Source organism: Scomber japonicus, chromosome 14, assembly GCF_027409825.1.
Source record: "Scomber japonicus isolate fScoJap1 chromosome 14, fScoJap1.pri, whole genome shotgun sequence".
Classification (NCBI taxonomy): Eukaryota; Metazoa; Chordata; class Actinopteri; order Scombriformes; family Scombridae; genus Scomber; species Scomber japonicus.
Genome location: NC_070591.1, coordinates 26,754,679 through 26,779,656, shown reverse-complemented (window position 1 = coordinate 26,779,656; position 24,978 = coordinate 26,754,679). Strand labels below are relative to the sequence as shown.

The window sequence follows — 24,978 nt, the reverse complement described above, 5'->3', positions numbered from 1 at the left end:
CAATCAATCCATCAAACCAAATACAGAACTGATACCGTAGGAAAAGCCAACTCAATTAAAATTTTGCAACCTCAGGCAAAAAAGCTATTGCTTGTTCATTGGTGTGAACTGCAATACTCTGGAATGTGCACAAGGTGTCACCTGCTCCTCAGAGAGCTCTGCATGCAAATATCTCACCCGCCCCTACCTGAGTGTTTTCCATAACAAAGCACACATATTCATATCAAGTGCTATTGCATATTTTTAAGAGTCAGACTAAAACAGACCAACTTCACAATATGTCAAACCCGCCCAGCATTTTCCCAAATTTCCTTTAGTGTTCAAATACACTTTAAACAGCCAACAACACTCACAAAACACAAGGCATGGTGCTGAGGCACTTTGCTGCTGCTTCTTCCAGCTGCATAGCGTTCTTGGTGCAGCACAACACCAAGCTGTGGTCCTTGGCATTGTGACAGAAGGCAGCCAGCTGGCACCACACCTGCAGCTCCACCGCGGCGTCATTCCAGCTGCATTCAGACGCCATGCTCACCAGCTTTAAAGGTGAGGAAAGAGAAGAGGGAGAGGGAAGGGAAATGGAGGTGGTGAGGCAAAAGGAAGGAGGGAGTGTGAGTGAAGACAGGAGGAAAAAAGGGGGGAGAGAGAGTGACAAAGGGAATGATGGAGCAGAGATGATTTGAAGGAAGAAGAAGAAGAAGAAGCAGAAGAAGCAGAAGAAGAAGAAGAAGAAGAAGAAGAAGAAGAAGAGGAAGAGGAGGAGGAGGGAGATTTGTTTTTAGGATGATGATGAGGGAGCCACAGGAAGGGAGTACCAGTTTTAAGGAAAAGTAAGAGGGAATGAGGGATGGAGAAGGAATGATGTGAATGAATGGGGGCATGCATGGGAAGAATGGATGGAATTTAAAAGAGGAGGGAGAAAGAGCAAAGAATGGAGGACAGAAGGAAGGAGTGAATGGAAATGAGGAGAAAGGAATGAGGTAAGAAAAGAAATGGAGAAGGAGGGATGAGAGACAATGAAAGGAAAAAAACTTAAAACTGACAATAACTGACCAAAGCGTGATAATCAAGGCGGCTACACTATTTCAAAGATATTGACACATGACGAGATGCGGAGTGTGGGTCATCTCAGCATATGTTGTTGCCATCTGGGCTGCAGTCACAGTAGGAAAACATGAACATAGGAGGACTACATACTGTGGAGAAGCTGGGAACAGAGAACTCCATATGCCTTGGGATCCTATTGCACTGAAGCATCTCCACTCCAACCAGCACACGTGTCATCGCCAACACTTCCTCATTCTTACACTGCAAAGGAGAGCGGGGGGCGGGGGTTGGTTGGGGTATGAGAACAATACTTAGTGAACATTTCAGTCCTCTGCTGAATATACACTGATCCCTTATGCTTAATTATAGAAAAGACATATACATGTATTATTATTTGCTCATAAATTATACATGTGCCTGCAGTGTGATTATCATATTGTATGTGGCCCAAATGCTGCAAGAGATGGCCTAGTTGATAATGTATGACTTGCCATTGTGTGGAAAAATTAGTTGATGAATGATTTATTGATTGCAATTACAGATAAACCCCCATTTGTATTAACATTGTATTTCTTCATTTGCGAGGCAAGAAACAAATGTCATTAAGCTGTGACTCAAGGCAGGCTGAGGGGACGTGATGAAGGGGAAGGAAATTATTGGCTGACGAATGGTCATAGGATTATGGTGACTAATCAAACAGTCCATTTAACTGACAAATCGCGGAAGTGCTCTCCCTATATATATTTTTTCTACTGTAAACGAGTATGATCAAGGAAATGTGACATCCGGGCCTAATCGCTGAGCGGTGGATACAATGCTGTTATGTGGATACGGAGGAAATAACGCCTGCAACATCAGAGAGATGATTAAAAATGTCAAGCAATGTAAGCTTATAATATAAGCACATTATGGAGGAGCTGTGAGTACACCATAATACAGGATGGTTTCCATTGGTTTCTCGTGGAGTGAAAATAATGTGATTGCATTAAAAAGTATGATATAATTTGACTGTAATTCTCCTTCTTCCTTTTTATATATTGCAATATATGAAAGTTTCTGTTGTATGTCCTTCTTTTGAGACATTTTTTAATACAATTTTTCTCCATTGTTTTGATGCACTTCTGCCAACTGTGCTCTCAGTGTAGTCATGGAAAGAATTCAAGTCACAAATCTCCTGTCCTGGATATAATCACTGAGGTCATGCCATAGTGAGATTAGTCACAGACAGAAGAGTAGGACTGTTGTAGCCAGATGTAAATTTTGTTAATCTTAAAGTTCTGTTTTGATCTACTACATTGAAAAAGACAGTTGTTTTTCAGTTTTCTCTGACTGAGGAGTTTTTTTATGTTACAGTACTGTCTTTTCAGATACCAGTCTGTGATTCTGTTTACTGTGTGAAGAGTTTTGACAACACAGCAACTTTTGAAGCATGAATTTACTCCTTTGCAATTTAAAACACAGTTCTGCTGTTTGCATCATCTACTTTCAAAGTCTAGGCTTTTGTTTCTTACATTGCATGAAGATAAATAGAGAAAAACTCAAAGTAAAAGGTGCTGTAGACGCTCCAAGTCAGTATCTATAATTACTGTGCATGATTCACTGATAATATACAGCTTCCAAAGAATTCCACCAAAAGAATACTGCCTAATTAGTCAGGTCAAAGTACAAAGCCACTTATTTTGGATCATTTTCCATTATGATTCTAACTATAACCCTGTTTACAATGTGCCTGCATACTGATTACAGTCTAAAATCAGATAGCAGTGCTTTGAATGTTGATTTGAACCCAAACACTGATTAGTAACCAAACAGACAGAGACTATAGTACCTCATCATCTGTATCCATCTTTGAGCCAATCTGCTGTTGCAAGAGCCTTTTGAGCTGCACCCATGTGGCCACCACCTGTTTCCTCGCTGCGATGGGCACGGCCTCCCCTGCGACGTTGCAGTTGGACATACGAAGGGCGTAATCACAAAGCTTGGAGAAAGTGTGACAACAAAACAGTCTGAAAAGCTTTTTGAGTCAAACTTGACAGTATCATATTTCAGTCAGGATATTGCATGATCCTAAAAGATATTAAATATGTTTAGGTGGATTAAAGTGTCTATTAAATAGTATATAATATGCTATGTATGTGTAAGATTCTGTAAGAGTCTGTACATGTAGATGTTCTCTTGCCCCTTGTGCCAGACATACAGAGTAGAGTCACAATCCAGCAAGGCTTTGTTCAAGTCAGACACTGTATCTGACCTTGTGTTACTGTAGACTATTAATAAAAAATGTATTAGGCAGGGAGACTTTCAAAAAAAAAAAATCTTTCCTTCAAAAAGGGAACCGATGCGATGAAATTTAGTTAATAATTCACTGATAAAGAGCCTTTCATCTGGAGTTAAAGCTGATATTCATGGTAGATCCTTTGAATAGAAAAAGAGAAAGGCAACAGGATTTAATTGGCAACTTGCAGCAGAGAGAACAGAGGAGTAAGACTTCAGTGGCACAAAGGCGTTGTGTCATGAAAGCTACATGTAGATTAGTAATGTGGGTCGAAAGGGTAAACAAAAAGAACAAATGTATCCTGAGAGTTCTTGAGTTTTTGTCTGTGATATCTGTCACAATGAGGTGAAAATGATGTTTCCTGAAAGACATCATGCTGCTGATGTGCAGTTATGAAACCAAAACAATGTCTGTTTCTGTTCTGCCTTGAGAGCCTACAAATCAGCAGTTACAAACCTATACACAAAGCTGTTTTATCTGCTATCTTTGTTCTTGTCTATTCTGCTGTCCCCCATAACCCTATTTGACATCATACTTTACCAAAGTAAAATTCTAAGTTCGCTCGTCAGGGGGAGGATGGAGGAATTAAAAGCTTACACGTGTAATGGAGGGTGACGTTACGTTTTTTAGCTCCGAAAAACAACGTGAGAAAAGCTTCTCATCTGTTCTACAAAACAGCTCGGTCTCCTTGTGAATTAGAATCACATTCCTAATTTATAAAATGAAAACTGCTGAAAGGTCAAAGCGAGCTTTAAACTGTGCTTTGAAAAGTGAAAAATTCAGTCTGAAAGTTACACACATTCATGCATTATGTTTGCGATGAAGTATCTGTCAAAAGATTACATTTTGAGCTTCTGAAAACATCCTGAAAAAAAGAAAATTCAGTAAACTCCATTCATAGATTATACATACACAGTCTCCTCTAAGAATCTCAAGACACTCCTTTCAACTCCTGTCAGAGATTGGGATCTCTTTTTCAGCTTTAAAATGCTGAGATTTGAGACATTGTTTTCACAGTGGAAAGATCTGAAACTGAACAAAAGCAACTCAAAAAAACACCCGGACTCATAGAGGGATTCTGTACACATAATGTATTCAAACTAAATGTGTTGTGATCATTTTGCATGTATTTTTTTTTTGCAATTTGTCTTTCGTGCAGGTCTCTATCGTGCAGGTCTCTCAGGTCTTTATTCATGGAAATGCACACACGGCTACCTACATGCAAACTGACATACCTCTAAAGCTTTGCGGACATCCTGCAGGGCGGCAGGGTCTAAGAAAACCCCCTGGACACTGGCAGCTTTTTCCACCCCCTTCTCAGCTCTGTTTTTGCCCTTGTCGACAGTCGGGGCTGGCTCACTGCTGTCTGGTCCACACAGAGGCTGGATCAACCCTCGGGCCACAGCATCACAAAACAGCACAAACAGAGCGCGATTCCTGAGAAATACAATGCAAACAATGCTCCAAAGTGACATTATGTGGGAAATATAAGGAGTGAAAACTGAGCTCCGAGGCCCAACGTCTTTATTTTTTTTTTTATCTTTTAGTTCTTTCTGAAAGTATAAAACTTCACTGCAGATTTGGACAGTGAATGTGTTTCCTTGGCCACATTGTTGCATGAGAATGTCACTGAATCCCAAAATTTACATAATTATCGCTACGCCAAAGGACAGTTTGGTCTATTTTCATGAACATTCGCTGCTTCCTTTCCATAGCCAAAAAAAAGAGCCACACATGAACTGCTTCTTATTCTCTGAGGGTTCCACAGACAATGAATTTGCAAAGACTTACAATTTTTCAAAAGTCAACTCTGACGGCGTCTAACATGATGTGTGAGTTGCTGTCATCAGCTGAAAAAGTAATAATTTTCAGGTTTCATCTGAGTTGAGGGACTGCAGTGCTAAGGAAAGTCATTCAAAACCCCCTGAGTCATTTTAAATAATGAGCAGTCATCACTCCAAAAATATATGTTTCATATTTCTTGAAATGCTGACATTTGGTGAATGAGTTTTCATCAAACACCTGTATATAATAACATCAACAGCACCTGCACCAAATTAGTCTTTGATTCATTTCCATTGGAGGAGCTCAGCTTTTTTAGCATTGGATTGAAAATACCAATTTTGCAAATACTCCAGGCAAAAACACCGAAACAGGTATGGGTTGTGTGCAGGTGTCAGTACTTAACTGTATGTGCATGTCAACTGTAAGAATAACTACTACCTAACTGCAGAAAGCAGCTCCATCCTGCAATAGGAGGGGTAATGACTTTGAGATCAGGCCTACTCATAGCATATACACAGCACAGCATATACTGTATTATTTGCTATATACAGTATATGCTGCCATTAGGTCAGGCCATGCAGTTTGATCACTGACTCGTGCATGTTTCTTCCAATCAAGTAACATTGCAAAGCTCAGATCTGTGGTGTCTCCATCTGAGCTAGAGATGATCATCCACAATGCCCTCTTCACCTGTCTCAGCAAAACATCTCTAAACCACCTACAAACAGTCCAGAATGCTGCTATTTGGCTGTAAAGGTCCAGCCAGAGGTCACATGTTACACCCATTTTATGTTCTTACATGGGCTCTCCATCAGGTTTAGAATTCTATTCACATACAGAGCCCTGCACAATCAGGCACCTCAGTACATTGTATGTGAACTTCTAAATCCATATATACCCATTAGGTCAGGGGAGTCTGCTGATCAGGGTCTACTGGTTGTCCTTCGTTCTCTCCTGAAAACAAAAGGCAATCCTGCCTTTGAAGTAGTGGCACTATGGAAGACTCACCTGTTTAAATTGGCCTTGTTCTCACATTAAAATGTTTAATGCTGTTTTTTCTTGTGTTTGAGGTCCTCTGTTTGTCTGCGGCTTTGCTTTTATATTTTTATGGTCTTTTATGTTTTAATTTAGTCTTTATTTTTATTATTTTAAAGATTGTTTCTGGTATAGACATCTTTATTAGCAGTAGAGACAAGAAATCACTGGAGAGAGGAGGTTGTGACATGCAGCAAAGGTCCTCCGGCCAGGATTCGAACAGGGGTCCGCTGTGTATGTGGCAGGCACCCTAACCACTTAACCACCTGCGCGCCCTAATCTAGTTGTTATTGCCTTTGTTTTTTAATGTTTGCATGTTTTTATGATCTTTTTAAATGTATTCTGTGAAGCACTCTGTGTATTCTATTTCTGTGAAAGATGTTCTACTAAATAAATGTATTATTTATCATATTATTACCCAGAGCACTCTGTCTTTCGGAGCATCTCCACGAGGCTTTGGAAGGTGGGAAGGAGGCACTGGTGCTCTCCAGCTGCCAACAAGTGGCTGTTGTAATTCCACAGGTAAATGGCTGCATTTGCCGCCACCCACGATTCCCTGATCTCTGCTCCGAGCTCCGCTGCCCGCAAGAAGCTGGAGGTGGCGTAGGCAGACAGAACCTGGATCCAATCTCTGCATGAAAGAGGTAAAGAGGTACAGTAAAGAGAACCAAATAGAGAGAGAAATGTGTGTGTGTAAGAGAGAAATATATAAAGTAACCACATGGTTTTGTTTCTAGTAGACAATTACACTAAAAGTACAATTCTACTATTTTTCACATGCATAAGTTCATTTGTAGAGTGAAAGTGGAATGCTCTTAGCCAAGTTTTACTGCATGACATGCATTGAGTGGAACCCCACCTCATTGGTGTCAAACAGGTTAAATCTAATGAGGCATTTAACAGCTACTTCTTTGAGCCCTTGAATACACAGCGATAGCTCTCAACCCTCATAATGTCACACTGTGCTGGAGGTAGATTATATTTTCTATTTATTCATTCACCTGAGAATCATGACAAGGCAAAAGCCTAGCAATGCAGTAGCTACACTGCTGAATGGGATATGTAAGGTCTTGTAAGTCTATGTATGTGCTGGATAAACCTTTTAAAATGATCCAGTTAAGACTCCTACTTTGTATTTTACAACTCTGCAATCCAGGGAGACTAGTTACAGATAAAAAGCAGACTTTAAAAAACCTGGATTAGATATTTGGTTTTGACTCCGTCTGGTTCATGCTCATTTATCAACTGCATAATTTATAATGAGCAAGAGGAACCACGCTGGCCACGACAACACTGATTCTAGAAGAACTGAGCTGGAAATAGCTAATGAGGAAACAGGTTATTAAATGTGTAATTAAATGTGTCTAATCCTGGGGCTTTATGGCATACATTTACGACATTGTGGTCGTTATCTTTTAAGACAATCACATCATTGATGATTTGTGATGCTTTGTTTTGGACCACATAAATGGTGTGTGGATGATATTAGGTCTAAAGTGTAGTTTTGGTAGAGGAGATGAGGAAACAAAGCCTGTCTTATCTGTAGTAGAAGAAAAAGAGTCTCTCCCGTCATAATTTCCGACCGGTTATGCAAATATATTCACTTTAAAAACATATTCACTGGCCTGTTTAGAGAGCCACAGTCACTGAAGCACAAAAATGTGTCCCTCCACTCTAACAGAGTCTAAAAAAAGCCACAATTGCACATGGAGGCATTAGTGGGCAATCATGTAGTGCAGACTAATTTACGCACCACATTATATCAACTTTAGGAACATTGAATTTCAAAATGTACAAAATATTCTCAGAACAGTTGTTGTTAATTGAATGATTTTATCAAAACACTTTATGGACAGCATGGGACAAAAACACAAAGGAAACTTTGAAGGGAACATGGTTGTGGTTTTCATCTCTTCTTGCTGTTAGTGCACATAAATATTATAATATTTACTATAATAAATACATAAACAAATATGGTCATGCAAAATTAAAAAGGAATCTCATACTAAATAGTTGTACTCAAAATGAGAAAGATGTAAATCGGTGATAAAAGTGAATAATCACAGATATACATGCTGCAAATAGACAAAACAGACTATTTTTATTATAGCTTTGTGACGCTGCATGTGTGTGTGCGTATGTGTTTTCACCTGTATATAATCCAGTGTGGATCCTCCTCAGACACACAAACCCCTTTTTCCTGTTGGGGGGCGACAGGGCTGTTGAGCTGCACTCCTTTGGTTTGCAGTTTTTGGATCGTGGCCTGAGCAGGAGAGAGAGAGGGAGAGAGAGAGAGAGAGAGAGAGAGAGTGAGAGAGAGAGAGAGAGAGAGAGAGAGAGGCCGTTTAGTTCCCAGCATCAAACAGATAAGATTAAAAGGTGACTTCCTGTTTTGACAACTCCATAATAAATGAAGAAGAGAGGACCTCCCGCTATGGGAACAGCAGCTTCTCTAAAGCCAGAGCAGTAGCACATCAAAGAAAAAAAAAAGAAATGACTGGGGAGCATTTTACTCCAGTGGCAGCCATCTCAGATAAGACAACAGGAACTTGTCTTCATCATCAAACTGAGAGGTATTTATGTTTTAAATTAATGAACTATACTAAACTCTTTTAAAAAACAGGAAAAAAAGAATTCCCATGTGTCATAGAACAAAGGGAGATACATAAGAGAAACACACACACACACACACACACACACACACACACACACACACACACACACACACACACACACACACACACACACACACACAAGCTACAGTGTGAGTGTGTTTTGGCAAGGTCATCTACTTGCTGTGGAGAGTTATCTCCATTTTCTTCAAAGTACTGTCAAGTTAACATCTCCATGGACCTAATATGGACTTGGAGCTGGAGGCTTGATGGGAAGTGGGATTATACAATACGACAAACTCATAAGACAAGCACAACAATCTCTGGCTCCGACCAATCACCATCTATCTCACGGGCTTGTTAAAAGACACCCACAATGCATGTCTGCTACTGCAAGCAAGTCTTTCTAATCTCATGTTTCAAAAGTAAAGCCAATGCTAAAAAAAAAGATCTGGTGATCACCTCGCTACAAAAACAGCAGACAAAGAAAATGTGAATTTAAGTCGTCCTAATGTGTTTGTTCTATACATAAGCACCACTAATGGAAAAGGGTTATAATAAAGACCAGGAATACTGAGGTTTTTGTGTCTAACATGTAGATTAAGGTTGCCAGAGTGTGATCCTCTTAAGAACAAATGTGTTCATGTCCCTTTACAATCCTCAGAAAAGAAATCATTGTACTGAACCTTTGTCCTTTTTTCATTAATGATGGATTGGAAACAAACAAAAACAGATGTTAGAGAGCAAAGTCTGCACTCTATTTTGATTGTTTGTCTGCAAATAGTGAGTAACTTAACCACATTTATAGACGTGATGTGTGTTAAGGAATTTCCCATCATTTACGTCAATCATTGGCACGCACTGGGTCAAACTAGACTTTGAGGTCAACACAAGGCCACACCAAATCTTGACTGGAAGACACTGTCTCCCCTTTAGATAGCTGTAGAAAGTGAGTCTGCTCCTTTTGGAGAAAACAGGAGGCCCCCTGATAGTGTTGCTATAGCAGCTGAGGTCAGATATGTGTTTTCCTATCTCTCTAAACGGAGTAGAGGTAACTATAGTTAGAGGATATGGTGAACGCTGCGGGATGGAGGACAAAGGCCCTGAGTTGCATATAGGCACTGTTTTTATCTGTAGACCAATAGATTAAATTCTATATGCTGTAAATCTGTTGGATCTGACCATATTTGGGCATGGCTCAACCAGTGACATTATTTGTATCAGAACAGAAAATGTACAGATTATTCATTCACTTCTCCTTGATCAAGCTGATAAACCTTTTCAATAGTAGATAGTAGAATAGTAGATTCCTTAAGTATGTATGTGTGTGTTGAGTTGGAGGAAGGAGTTGGGGTTAAATACCTCAGCACTGATGAAGTGAATTTCTGCTAAAAGGCGCAACACGTTCCTCGCAGAGCTTTGGCCTCCATCGCAACTGTGAAGACACTCTGTGCTGCTCTCTTCCTCGGAGCATCTGCAGTCTGGACAGAATTGACAAAATTTGGCATATGAATTCTCTCAGAGACAGCAATCTTCCCCTTCTTGTAATTAGTTTGTAACACTGTTACTACTACTACTTCTACCTGCCCACCTGTGTCTTTATCGCAACACCTTAAACTATTATACAATAATAACACAACAGTACTATAAAAGAGATGACACATCTATCTAGTATGTCTGTGCTTTATTTTCGTACCACTCTAATGTCACTCTTTCAGTTGTAGGAGTATTTCTATTAGTGTACAGTCAGTGTGAGGATCACTTGTCATCTTACTGTCAGTCTTGGATATCTTCCATCTCCCATCATCGTAAAGCAAGCAGAATCGACAAGCGGCTCGGCACAGGTCCCAAACTTCCTGTTTCCTGGCTGTCTTCACCAGCGTTGCCCACAACTTCACCCTTGAACAGTCAACAAAGAAAGAAGGCAAAAAAGACGGAGTAATATCATCAAAGATTCAAACAGCTCAAAGATTCATCAGTATATAATGCTCAGTAAAATCTAAGAGTAATAAATTCAATAAGGTGTAAAAAGGCTGATTACATTGGCAACTTTCCAATTGGGTTTCTGGAAAGCTTGACAACTAAAAATAAATATGGAGAAAACTTTATACTGGAAAGTAGATACACATCAAAAAGGCATCCACATGTGTAACTGCACATACCTCTCTGTGTTGTCGGTGTCCTCTGCTTGTAAGGCCAGGTGTCCGTCCACCTTCTGTACAGATGTAGAGTGATGCTGAGCCTCAGCAGAGAGCTGAGCCGCTGGACCAGATCCAACACTGCCTAGGGGAACTAGACAATATTTGAAGTAGTGTATACATAAGTTTATTAATGCTGTTGAAAAAGCTTCTGCATTACATTGATCAATATATTCAAGCTATTATGCATACGAAAAGTCTAGCCTTTGTGTTGCAGCTTTTTCAGGTCTAACAGATTGTCTATAATTTATAGAACATGGAATAAATGTGCATAGCGACAGTGTAATCCTTTTGAGAAAGTTACATAATTATCCCTATTATGCCATTCCCATGTAAGCAACAGGAAACATAACGAAAGAACCACAGGAGTAAATGGCCCATTTCCAATGCTCTCAAACAGTGATGTTACTGGCTACAAGTTCTATCAGATTAGACACATAAAAATAAACAACAAACAAAGAAGCCTGGTGCAGATTTTTATTTAGATCTGCTGTTGTGTCAGCGGCACCGGGGCTGTTCGAGCGTTTGTTTTAGGGATTGGGATTATGAAGCGAGGTCTGTGTCTGTGGCTGCAGTGTTTTCACAAAGCAAGACGCTCCAGCGAGTGTGCACTCACCCTGAGAGTTCACATACTCAGGCACACACAATTACACGTGCACTCATACGCGCACCCCTCTCATTGATGAACATCTGTGGGACAATAGAAAACTGTGGCTGCATTACACGCGATAATTAATGACTTCTTCTAGTCTCAAGGGTTACTTGGTGTGCTGACTCTGGAGCTCAGAACTCAATGATCTGGGCATTGCTTGAGGCTTATAGGCAAAAACAATTGTTGCCTCTAGGGAGGTAAGGATTTAACCCATGCCTGCAGCAGAGCTTTCAGAGGCAAGATCTTTCCTGGATCATTAGGACTGCTGAATGTTCATCTGATGCTGTTGGACCAAGCAGCCTGCAATGAGTTTGAGATCAAAGGCTTTTTTGCAAGCTCTGCTTCATGATCCACTGCACACAGTCGATAGGGTTTGACTATGAGCAACACTGGAATACACCCTGAAGCTGTTTCTCACACACTATCTTCAGTCACAAAGTTTAACACTACTACTAGAAGACCTTCAGTCCAGATTTAAGAATTAGACACAACGACAGCCCACCAATTTTTGGAAGTCTGCATTTAATCTGTCTGTGTTGTATTTTTTGTGAAGACCGAGGCTCTATGGCGTTTGAGCAGAAACTGATGTTTCTTGTCATCCATTATGGGATAACTGCTGCTCATTGTTTGAAGCTATAAAACTGTCAGATGGCAGATTTTCTCTCTGAAAAGGTTAGAAAATTTTTTTGTTTGTAAAAATTACTTTTAGATTCACTTATTCTATACAACTCCTCAGATATGTTTGTAATATGCTCGCCTTTGATTTCTCTTTCCCACCACAACCTTCGTTTTTAATATACTGGCACAATTGCCACCTGCTCTACAGAAGCACAGCAATTGTATCAATCCTAGCAAATCCAGGGAATGTGCAATCAGCCATACTGGTCATATCTGATCCTGCTATTTTCCAGTAGCTCCCTTAAATGTCTATGCATAAAGGAGAGAAGGTGCATTAATCTGCAGCCAGATTGTGTTTCAGATAGGAGGCACTCTGCCTGATGTGCCTGTTTGATGCATAAATGCAATGCTCCTCATGCAGAATGCAAAGAGCAAAACAGCTTTGTAAATGTGGACATTTGTTTTATATCTATTTATAAGTCTGAGATGTGTTAATAGGATATCATTGTGAAAACTGAGAGTGAGTGTACTTTTGGAGGTGTTGTCTGCATCCAGCACCATCTGGAAATCAGCAGGAGCCAAGAGTAGACCCACAGCCACCAGGATGGGACGACTGTCTATTTTATCTTCAGGCTTAACGTCCTTAGCCTGAAAGAATGAGAGACAAGGGTTGAGATTTCAGTGTTAACTTGTAGCTTTACAATTTACTTTCTAAGCAGCCACACTCACTGATTCCAGGTGGAGCCTCACACATTCAAAAAAAAGTTAATAATTTGAATCTCATTGTACAATAATTGCACTGTAATTTTGCCTCATTATAGCAGGCAACATTACAGTGCTGTTTATTTTGTTTTAACATAATAATCTTGCCTTGTGCAGCTTTTAATAACCACTGTGTTTTGACTTGTCAGACCAACACAGATGTGCTCAGTACCTGCTGCATAAGCATAGCAGCTTTATCCTCGACCCGGGAGGGCGTTTGGTAGAGGGTCTGTCTGAGCTTCAGGAGGCGGAAAGCTAACGCCAAGCTTTCTCGCTGTGTCCCGTTATCCAGCAGCATGGCTTTCTGAAGGTGAGTCAAAGAATCCTCGAGGCGTCCCTCCTCCTCTTCAATCACTGCCAACTCTGAGTGGATCTGACAGCGCATTTCCACCAACATGCTGTTGATAATGACACAGAAACAATCCCAGCATAAAATAATACATGGTGACAGTACGTAAGAGGCTACAGTACAAGAGGCCAAAACCACAAAACAGGTCTGATGTCAAAGTTCGTAAGTGTGAGATAAAACTAAATATTTACCTCAGTGAAAGGAATGTGATATAAAAAAATACAGTTTCTTAGCATAAAACATCATAACAGTATTTTCCTCTAACTAAATGTAAACATGTGCTTCTTTAAGCATAAAAGCAACCATTCTAAAAATGAATCATTTAGTGATGGTGAATGTTGATCAGAAAGTCTGCAATACTAGTAGTAATCAACATAACATTATTAGAAGTACATTTTTACACTACATTATGATAAGAGGGATAATATACCAGAACCATTATACCATATACTATATTTAAAATTTGCTGATTTGGACTTTTTCATGTACTACGATACAGAGTACAACCAAACACATGTTCAGCAAAGTTCAGATACAACAAAAATAGCGAAAAGCCCCAAGAAATGCACACATAACCCTGAATGACAATGACTATAAAGAAGCTGGAAACCTTTGCATGTCTTCCAGTGCTTGGGCTACACTGAGCAAAGGTGTTTTAACACGTCTCCTGAGGTTGTGCTGCAAGAGGGGTAGGCAGAAACTCCACTGGGTAGCACACACCGCCTGCACGGCTCGGGGGTCCTCTTCTCTCGCCGCGGTCTGCAGCAACTGATCCAGCTTGCCTATCTCCTTCAGCCGGGCCTGTGGGAGAAAAACGGCAGGGTGAGAATGTCTACTGTAGCCATGATAAGAGGAAACACTTCTATCACTTGGCATGTGTACTTGGATTGAATTGGGCTTGAACAGGTTCTGCCAGTTCTTAAATGTGACAGTTTTCTAGCAAAATATGATATGGTATCAAATGCGATTACATGATGCCACTTCTTCCCCCCCAGGAATGTTATTCTTGGTAAAAACTGAGACTTTATGAGGTTAATTATACGATAATTAAAATCCACCGCTAAAAAATTATAAGTGATGAAAAAGCTTCTAGATAGGTTTAGCAGTTCCTTAAGGCCAATTCATGTGGGATTCTGGACCAAGTTATTAAAAGAAGTGAAATTACAGACACTGTTATTGAATAGTTTATCAAGCCTGTGCCAGTGAGCCCACTGACTGCATTATAATACATTCAGACACATTGCTGATAATTCCAGCGTATGATGGAGCACCTCCACACTGGCTTTGGAATAATCATTCATCTTCGCCTCTTTCTTCAGGAGGTTGATTTCACAGTTGATACACTCCATTATTATGCGTTGGCCGATAGTCTGAAAAGAGAGGCATACACGTGTGATTTCTGAAAGTCAGCGTTCAGCAGCTTGGGACACATTTGCAAACAATTAGTCAAGTTATACACGCATTAAAATGTTAGACATGTGACATTGCTGCTTGTGTAATAAATTCACTTGATTCATTAAGTGAATAAGAGCAACAACAGGGACTAATTTCTGACTTTCCATAAAATTCATTTGCTAAGAGTAATTTAAAAAAATGCACATATCTGTTCAGCTCTCGGGCTTGTGCTCTGCTAATTAATCTAATCTATTATCAAGGGCCTACCTAAGAGAAAATGTCAAAATCCATGCATAAATATGTACAGATACATCACGGGGATTTGCTACTGCCTGAGGTTTTAAGAGAATATGGGACACTCACAGCCTCTCCCGCCGACTTTAGCTCCTTCAAACACTCGGCAGCTACTTTCTGATGCTTCACTTGCGAGGCCAGCAGAGCCAACTCCAGGAGGAAGGCAACTCTGCAAATCCCAGATAAAACATAATTTATACAATTCACAACACATTCAGGACAGCTATCTGAGCCATGTACAAGCCGTGTACTGGCCCATGGAGATCCATGTGTGATTTAATAGTGGTGGGAGACTTTTCAAAAGGACAGGGAGGAAGAAAGGTGTTGGATAGGAGATTTAATCAGGACACTTTGAGTCACAGACCTGTCGGCTGGTTTGATGGGTGCAATCTGTTGAGAGGTTGAATTCTCTGGAATGGAGGAAGCTTTTGTACGATCCACCAGGAGATGGAAAATTTCCTCAAGCTCAGTCGAATCCTTTTTTGCAAGCTCAACCCCATTTATTTCCTTCATCCTGCTACAAACAGGAAAACATATATGAACATATACATTTACAGTATGTGTCCAAGAATGTGCACACATTTGTAGTTTCAACCCCCACTCCCATCCCCCCCTCCCTTTAATATACTCACACCAAACAGTACATTAACCTTAGGCTAAATAACCTATATGATGCTGATGATGGCTGGGTCAGACTGAGTCATGCTGTTGACGTTTACAGTTGAGCTGAAGAGCCATAAGGAGTTTTGACATTTGAGTACATGCCTGCAGAAAGGGGGAGTGGGGGCCAGGACTGCGTTTGTGCAATGCCACCCCAGAAGCTATGGTATGCTAGTAAAAGTACCCAGGCAGCTAGATTAACCTGTCCACTATGGGATTCTACAGGCTAAACTGAGGGCGAGTGCATTACTAGCATCTAGTGGCCTCGTTTAGGGTTTTATAATCGATTAAATCAAGTTTTATAGCTTAAAAAACAAAGACAACATTAAAGAAATGCACCTTGGAGGTTACAAATACAGAATGGTAGATTTTGTAAATTTTGGACAAGTAATAATGACCATCAAGGCCTGTCACAATAATATGAAAAGTCAATAATGTAATTATCGACATCATCATGTCTATATACGTATGGACTTATCATATGATACATGGACATGACCTTAATCATTTTTTTACCTCAATATTGCCACACATCATATTATCAGCTAAGAGGCTATTCATGTCACATTGGCTAAGCAAGTAGTGTCCTCCATTCCTCACTGTGCAGAGTGGGGACTGCAGAAGCAAGCAGCACCGCTTATATGGAATTAAAGGTAAATAACTCTGTCCCAGCCCATAATGGCAGTCTGTGTTTTTAGGGAAATATAGCACCCAATCTCTAATTTCATCCCCCAACCCCTTTTCTGTACTATGCTTTTATATTAATATTATATCATTGGTATAACATGATCTTTAAATGACAATAATATTGTTTATTTTGCGATTATTTCTGAAACAATATATTGTCCAACAATATTTTCTACAAAATAAATCCTGTCGCACTTGGTGGTGGTGAAAAAAGGTTAAGAAAAAACAAAACATTTTCTTAAATATAACACAAAAAACTTTCCTTACATTTTAAATTGCTGTATCTTGTAAATGATTGCTAAGGCAGTACACTGCCTGCTCATTTCAAGGAGGACATCACTCTCTGACAGCTGGTGTTGTACCTAAGGAAAGAGAGTCAGGACTCATATTTTTGTGAAAATGTTTCAATAGAAAGTCTGCTGTGTTACAAATTGAGTTGACACTGCATTAGAAGAGTCAGCAGATATTTATTGTACAGATTAGTGTTATAGGTAAAGTCAGGACTCAATCAGTTACACAATCTACTGAGAATTTGATGTACACCTTGTTGTTACTTAAGTATAATGTTTGGACTGCTTTCTAAAAGTATTACCAGATTAGTCCTAATGATAAATTAATCCATGCATTTCCATATTTGGTTATTTCTTTATATTCAGATATACTGAAGGATTAAAAGCTCATTTGTGGGTTCGGGTCATTTCCCTAAATCTTATTTTTTTTAAAATGCAAAGCTCATTTTCTTACCTTCTAAAAGTTGTCACTTGATATGTAAACTGTCTTCCTACTACAAAATTCTGAAGTATTTATGCAGCAAAAATGCTTTTTACCAGCAAGGTGAAGAGTTTTGGATAAAGATGTGGAGTATGTGCCTTGATGAATTCTTCTGTCACTTTGGCAAAACTCCCAGCGTCCTCCATTTTCCCAGAGTCCACAAGACTTTCAATCAGGTGCCTGAACAGAAGTAGACAGCAAATGCCAACATTTACCAGGTATTTCCACAATATATAGACATGTGATGATGTGAGTTTCCACTAGAGCAGTCTCCACAGCACTATAAACCAAGTTTCCAGTTTATTACTGTACACACACTTAACTTTTCTTTACACCCAATATACAATGGCCCTTCTTTTATTAATGTCCCCTTCCATTAAAATATGTTTTTCTTCTTGTTCTTTCCTCTTTGGATGTGTGAGCTTCACTGTGCAGAATGATGTATGAGCAGAGTTTGTTTTCACAATTATCTGGTAAAAGTGGAAAGTTTCTCTGTGCTCATCGGTTAGGGTTTCAAGGGGTCTACAAACATGATTTATGACCTCACAACTGGTTTGGAGGCCAATCCTGGTCCAATATTCTTCTTACAAAAGTGTGATGTGGAAACTTGAAATGTCCAGTGAACAAACACTGAGGATGGACTTTATAGTGATGTATCTTGTGTTCAACAGTTCAACTTTTGAAATTGCATTATTTGCATATTCATAGAATTTGGGTTTTCGATGAGGGTGAAGGGATAGGAGTCATTTTAGGGATTTTAATGAGGCAATGAGATTTTTTTTTGTGGAAAAAACACATATTATTCCAAGAAGAATATTTTAATATATCTTAAAACATGTCTGGAAGGGACCTTTAAGCTTATAATGACCCATTTTTGTTAACACTGTGTCTCTACGGTCTAAGTTTGCTACTGTTAAATAGTAATAGTATTGCATTATATTTAAAAATGTTTGAAATATTTGTAATATATATATTAGGGGCATTTTCAGGCTGACAATGGAGAGATTGGGCAGGAAATGAAAGAGAGAGAGACAGTGGGTGACATGTAACAAAGGACCACTGCTCACATCAGTCACTTATTTCAGTCATTTTACACACACCTCGCAATGTATTATTGTAGTGGGACAGTGAGTTTTGAAAGGAAGCCATGGATGTTGGCCACTATCTCATATGGATAACATTCAGCTGTGATTGTGGTCATGCCAAAACATTCTAATCCAATTACTACTCTGGCTATCACTGGCTTTATACTAAACAAGTATGTTCCATTGTGTCCTCTGAACAAAGATAAACTAACAATCGGGCCTGTTGTACCATGGGAGGATGTGATAAGACAACTTTCATTATAACACATTCTCCACTCCATAGAGGAGAATAAGGCAGCCAATTAACTCGGGAGACAGAAAGCTGTGGTCACACATCAAGTGCTGGTTAATTAGCTCTGTACATCATCCCTCATGAAGGCAGTGAGAGGCTAAGGGGGGAATTGCGAGGTCACTTACATCATGAGTTCAGCCCTCCAGCTGTGGTCCTGGTCTGCCACTTCTTCCAGACTTTGCACCACCTGCCTGAGGGAGGAAACCAGGTGGAGGCAACGCCCCGGCTGCAGGAGAGGACACACTGTCTGGAAGTACAGCACGGAGGCATTGAACACCATGTAGTGGTATCTGCAAGAAACAAACGTCAAGCAGAACAAGTAAACAGAGGGGACTGCATTATTTATACGGTGCACACGCAACCCATTTCCTCTCTCAGTACGACTCAATTTCAGACCAAGAGTCAACTCTGAACACAGAAGTCCTGTGAATTGCAAATGAGTGTGGATTTACCAGCGTCCAATAAGCCACAGGAGAGCAGTGCGTATGAGCCACTCTATGCGAAATAAGTGAAATTTATGAATTCAAAGCGCTGTTTTAGAGGAGAAATTGTGTGAACAGAGTCTCTGATTGCGTCTAATTTATTCACCAGAGAGCATGTTGTGCATTAGTCCAGGCTGGATGTATTAGATATGTATTCCCTTTGGTTTTAATTGGTATTGCTCATCCAGCCCTTTTATTGACAGGTTATGAGTTAATTAGAAAATACGTTCACAGCAAGAAACATGGGAATGTATCCTGTATGATTTCTCGTATTACATCTATATTTATTGCCCTTTTCACCCTGCTCACAGATACTTCCAGTAAGGTGTTAGAACGTAGGAAAATACATGCAGCACATGAGACATTTATGAATAATGGGTCAGGGTGAAGTATGAATTGTGTTATATTTCAAATCAAGCATTCATATCTTAGAATACATCTGTGCAGCAGGTTGAACCCTCATAACCTCTCAGCTCAAAGACGTTCCCTAATGTGAATATATTACTTTTGTTATGTATTTTTACAGGTGCACCTGAGCACTCTGTTTTTTGCTGCGCAATATCAGAGATGATAAACTGAACATGGTACAAATTAAGTCAACTTCCTGACACTGAAAGCCAAGTGCTTTCTGAAAGGTTTCGTACCTCGGTTCGTGCTTTGAAATTTCAATGGCTTTAAGAAAATACTGCACAGCCTCTTCAAAGTCCTCCTGAAATAGAAAATAATGCAAAAACGGGGGAGTGAGAACATGTCATACAAACAAACAAAGATTAGACAGATAATTCAATAAAGGAATAAAGGCATCCCTTTGACAGAAGACCAAAACAACCTTTAAAGAACTTTAATCTGTGAAAAGAAAAAGGGGCAATCATGCGCCTTAAAGTCTGAATAAGAAATAGTGACACCACAAGTGCTTGTTTACAAAGCTGCTCCATTTTTTTATTGCAAATAAATACAGTATATCTCTACAGTAACTGTGTTTGTGTGTGTGTGTATGCCTCACTGGCACAGAAACACAAACACACACAACCCCTCGAGGAGATGTGTCCAATTTACTGTCCTCACCCCGCTCCCAGTGGTCGGTGGAGACTTGTGCTGACCCTGGCAGAGGTAGGCTCGACACATTAATTGATTAGCCGGCGGATTCCCTTCAAAGTACATCTTTAGACACGCCGCGCTTATCTCCAAACGACCCAGCTGAAACACAGAGAAAGAGACATACAGAGGCCAAACAAAACAACTATTTCAACCTTATCTCAACAGCATTTTTCTCTTAGTTTGATGCATTATTAAAACTAGTCAGAAATGGCTCTATGTGTGTGTGTGATGCACATTTATTTCACACATGAAAGGATGTCAAATTAGAGGTTAGTTTTCATTCAAGGAACTGCAGAACTGTCATGGTAGATCATCTTTTAACATATGTTTTTACCTTTATCATGTAAGTTTTTAATCATGTTATAATTCAGTTAAAATTAGTCAAACTTAGTTTTACAGTAATGGACTAGGGATCAGTGTGATTTCTTATGCGGCTGGAATATTCATGTTTCTTTAGAAAACACAAGCATATTGTAATGTGGTCCTACTGAGGATGTGGACTAATTCGGCATTCACTTAAGCATGAGACTTCAAGGCAAGCTGCGTTTTCCACTGGAAGCGCGCCCTATGATACGAAGACGAAAAGAACAAATCGCATTTACGGAATAGTACTGTGTTTCATTATTCAAATATGTTTCCTTTGCCCTAGGACAGTTCAGTCTACATTAGTGAATATTCATAAGTGTCCCCCCACTGGGAGAAGAGTTAGATTTAGCTTACTAAAGTTACTGTACTAAAACACTGAAAAATGAATTTTTTTGGATCAGGCTTGACTCTGAAGAGGTTTTAATTTATGTGCTTTACTGATTTCAAACGCAGTACATGTAGATACTCACCATCCAAACCAGGCAATGGTTTTACATCAGCTTACAACAATAAAAGGATCTGAGTCCTGCTTTATTTAGTAAAATCTGATAAATCCCCTCCACATGCCAATAAATGTCAGGTATTATTCAGCAACCTCCACAGCATATGATGTCTGCATGTCTTTGCAGCAGCAGCAGACGTTTACTGTCCTAACAAGAGCGAATTCTGTTTTACCCAGTCAGATGCTTATCTGTCATTCTTGGAGGCTGCTTGTAGCGTTGTGTCTTATGCGACATCTCAGCAGTCACGAAATCCTCACAACATGAAAACACTTCTCACAGCACTTGGGAGGGCTAGGTCTTCATCAGTCAGTCTTTCATTCGAGGATTGCAGCATCAAAGTCAAATGCTGACTTCTTATCTGATTCTGATACTGACTGTGAGCCAATGTGTAGGCCTACATACGCCTGCCTTTATTGTTGGTGCCGAGATGCTGCAGTATGAACCTTGTGATAGAATTTGAAGCAGACTATAATTTATACTGGAGCACGTGTGGTGACTGAATTCCTTTCCATTGACTTGGCAAATATACATACATTATATTAATTCACTTTTGCTGCCATTTCCTTTACACTGTGATTTGCACTAATCAATTAATAGTAGCAGAATAGAAGAACTAGTTATCCATTGGGGAAAATAAACATTCAGCAAGCACTTAAAATGGAACGTCGGTGCTATCTAATGCAATCAAATACAACAGCTCTACTTTTTAAATCCTACTTTTATGAAGTGTATACATTTTCAGTTTTTGTTGACACTGTCAGAAAGGTGATAATTCTACTTTATGTTTACTACTGAGGTCGCATTGGGTGGCATCTTGGGGGCATGATATTGAAAAGTGTCAATATAATGCCTGTTATGTAATGTATGTATGATTGTTAATATGGTAGACAAAATATTAGGAAAACTTTTCCTATTCAGGAATGCTTTTTTTGCTTAATTTGTTATCATTCTCTTCCTGTTGTGTGTTGTATGTTTTCTAATGCTTTAGCACTTTGAGTTTCACTACCAATGCAAGGGTTATCTGTACTATTATTAGTAATGGTATTAGAAGTAGTAGTAGTATTACTGTATGTTTAAGTTTCCAAGGAATCCAGACTAAACTAGTCCCCCCACCATAATGTATTGAGACTTCTACTTTTCCAATTCAGGGATTATTTTTGGATTAACATGATTTCTAAGTTAACTTTTCACAGGAAAACACTGTCTTAGAAAACAAAATATGCCCTGTCTTTAGTCATGCACTTGACTCAACTGATTCAGAGCCTGTTATCCAGGGGCTGCCACCTCATTATGGTCTGTCTAAAATCCTGGTTATGTTCCTTCTGACATGTTGTTGACAGTGACACACGTACAGTAGGCTTACCTGCAGTGATGCTTCCGCGCATAGGACGTACAATTCTGGGGCAGCTCGTTTAGCTCGTCCGCTGCTTCCAACTGCTGTGAGTAAACTAAAGGCTGACTGCAGAGCTCCAGAGTCTGCAAAAAACAAACAAACAAAACAACAACATATAAACAGTGACGGAACACGTCTGTCACTCTTTATAATTGGCCAAAGGACACGACAAACCTTGTTGCTCAGTGGCCTGAGTTAGATACTGACGAATATCCAGGTCCATGTCAGATGAAGTTCACGCCAATGTTATCCAATTAAAACAATAACGTTACAGGTGCGAGCTAGCTAGTTGACAAAGTGCGAAATTGTTAAACTGTTAGAAAAACAACATGTCTAGTCATTAACTCAGGTGTTAATGTAAATATGCCAATAATTAATTTCAATAAACAACCAAATATGTCAACAGAAATGCTAGTTTGGTCCTCTATTTCCCACCATTCATGTTTGTAGTTCTGGAGCGTTGCCTAGCAACCGAAGACTGGGTTTGAACTACGGTAAGCGAAAAGGTACAAAAGGGGTTGATACGCTCATTTAGAGTATCCGTCTATCTATCCATTAGAAAAACAGCACGTCTGCTTGTTAACTTAGGTGTTAATATAAATATGACAACGATTTCTATCTATCTATCTATCTATCTATCTATCTATCTATCTATCTATCCTGTCTGTCTATCTAATTTATTCCTACTACACTCTGTGCCTGTGTGTGTGTGTGTGTGTGTGTGTGTGTGTATTTCTCTGCATGTGGCAGCGTGCATGTGTCACCCATACACACTCACAAGCACACAAAAAGCACCTCTTCATGCTTGTGGTGCCAATGCTTCTTAGTAACTTCAAAGTGCATCATTAGAAATCAGGGCACTCAGTGTGCAAATATAATTTACTTGGTCAAACCAAATACCACTACTGATGTGACAGGGGACAAAGTAGTCAGGCGAAGGGGGGAAAAAACCCCACCGTGGCTCTCCCTAAAGTAGACTTGGGGTTCCTAGTTTGAGGTTTAATCGATAGAATCATGTATTACCTGCCAGTATTTCAAAGCAGCAGAGATAGCTCTTTAGCAGCCCTCGAGCAAATTTGTCAAGCAGTTCATCATGGAATATGTCTAAAAATACACACAAAGAGAATATTCACTCTTTGGAATGGCTTTAAATGTGATATATATAATTATTTTCTGGAAGAGAATTTTTCCTCTGACCCACTTACTGTAATGTTTTGAGTTTATACTTCAATTTGTTGTTGGAAATTGCATAACTGCCATGTTATATACAGTGCTGTTGCTTCTAAAAGTGGGTAAATGTAGAGTTTTGCTCTGAATCTATTGTTGACTTGTGCTGTATGAGTTGACAGGTAGAACACAATCTCTGTGGACGAGGGGCTGTGGGCTTTTTTGTGGGACAGATTGGTTTCTATTTACAGTCACAGTTTTGGATTGATTTGGTCTGGTGTACTCAGTGCAATTGAAACATGCATCATTGTACTAAGTAAGATTATGTAATTGCAGTAGTGCATCATACCATGCACAGACTTTCAAACTTTTTCTTAGGTCACCTATAAGGGCTCATGAGTCCAAATATAGTAAACTGCATACTGTGTACTTAATTTACGTTGTCCATATGTTGCTATATGTGTCATCTTGATGTTTTATTTTTTGGTAATGTCATTGCTTCCAAGCAGAAGAGGGGTGTTTCTAGCTTGATAAAGCAAGAAGCTGGGCAATCTGGCCAAAACAGATGGTGCTATATGATGATGAATAGGCTAGAAAACTTTGTTAGTCCACGCTTTCAGAGTCTGTTGCAATAGGCTCATCCTGCTATATAGCTTACAATAACCTTACTGCTGTATAATGTAATTAAATAGAGTTATACTATCTTATATATTTCCTATATTATATTGCTTTAATATTGTGTATTTCAACTAAAATCTTGATAAAAATCTACCAATAAGGCAAAAAACGTGTAAACTAAAATGTAATGTTAAGGCAAAAAATCATTGACAGTGGAGAAATATGCAGCCAAATTAGCTTTATTTAATAGAAGTACTTATAGTTGTAAGACAGAAAAATGTGTTGGTATCCCAGGAAAAAAAACAGGGCATTTTCACCCCTTCTGCAATATCTGACTTTAATTCACTGTCACTGGAGCTGCTCGAGAAATGGTTCATATTCACAGAGAAAGACTTAACTGTCTAGGATTACATGGATAACAAGAGTCTGCACTCTTTTCAGAATTTAATTTGAGGCATTGAAGAGTGAGTTGAAGTTCAATCCAATGAATAAATGTTAAGCTCTAGTTTACTCAATAGCGGTATTTTGGTTCCCATTCCATGTCTGTTTATAAAGTTTTATGAATACAATTTTGCTGAAATGCATATTTGGGTCATGGTCTCTTGTTAAATAAGAAGGGAAATTGAAATGCCATTAAGTGATGATCCATGAGCTGTGTCTGTGACTTATCTCTGGACCAATGCACACTTGACTCTAGCCACATTTAATGAGGATATAATCACATGACACAATCTTGTCAGCAGCACTGATGCACACCAAGGTGGAGAACAAAGATAAACAATGCACCACCAGTAGCGAAATTACATTAAGCACCATCGCATTTCCCTGAGATGCAAA

General features: G+C 39.4%; 1 protein-coding gene across 1 annotated transcript in view; it reads right to left on the bottom strand.

Moving 5' to 3' along the window:
• LOC128372561 (cilia- and flagella-associated protein 46) overlaps nucleotides 1-22,579 on the bottom strand; it is a 54,481-nt gene extending 31,902 nt beyond the window's left edge. The window contains exons 1-22 of the mRNA XM_053332657.1: nucleotides 22,531-22,579; nucleotides 22,327-22,439; nucleotides 20,062-20,193; nucleotides 19,641-19,705; nucleotides 18,640-18,804; nucleotides 17,194-17,317; nucleotides 16,634-16,728; nucleotides 15,384-15,536; nucleotides 15,089-15,188; nucleotides 14,602-14,700; nucleotides 13,941-14,131; nucleotides 13,154-13,379; nucleotides 12,750-12,867; nucleotides 10,914-11,034; nucleotides 10,526-10,650; nucleotides 10,114-10,232; nucleotides 8,290-8,402; nucleotides 6,558-6,770; nucleotides 4,555-4,756; nucleotides 2,873-3,022; nucleotides 1,195-1,305; nucleotides 354-535 (exon numbers count right to left, since the gene is read on the bottom strand). Of these exons, the coding sequence (XP_053188632.1) occupies nucleotides 354-535; nucleotides 1,195-1,305; nucleotides 2,873-3,022; nucleotides 4,555-4,756; nucleotides 6,558-6,770; nucleotides 8,290-8,402; nucleotides 10,114-10,232; nucleotides 10,526-10,650; nucleotides 10,914-11,034; nucleotides 12,750-12,867; nucleotides 13,154-13,379; nucleotides 13,941-14,131; nucleotides 14,602-14,700; nucleotides 15,089-15,188; nucleotides 15,384-15,536; nucleotides 16,634-16,728; nucleotides 17,194-17,317; nucleotides 18,640-18,804; nucleotides 19,641-19,705; nucleotides 20,062-20,193; nucleotides 22,327-22,439; nucleotides 22,531-22,579 (2,966 nt within the window). The remainder of the gene's footprint in view (nucleotides 1-353; nucleotides 536-1,194; nucleotides 1,306-2,872; nucleotides 3,023-4,554; nucleotides 4,757-6,557; nucleotides 6,771-8,289; nucleotides 8,403-10,113; nucleotides 10,233-10,525; nucleotides 10,651-10,913; nucleotides 11,035-12,749; nucleotides 12,868-13,153; nucleotides 13,380-13,940; nucleotides 14,132-14,601; nucleotides 14,701-15,088; nucleotides 15,189-15,383; nucleotides 15,537-16,633; nucleotides 16,729-17,193; nucleotides 17,318-18,639; nucleotides 18,805-19,640; nucleotides 19,706-20,061; nucleotides 20,194-22,326; nucleotides 22,440-22,530) is intronic.
• Between the last annotated feature and the right edge of the window lie 2,399 nt (nucleotides 22,580-24,978).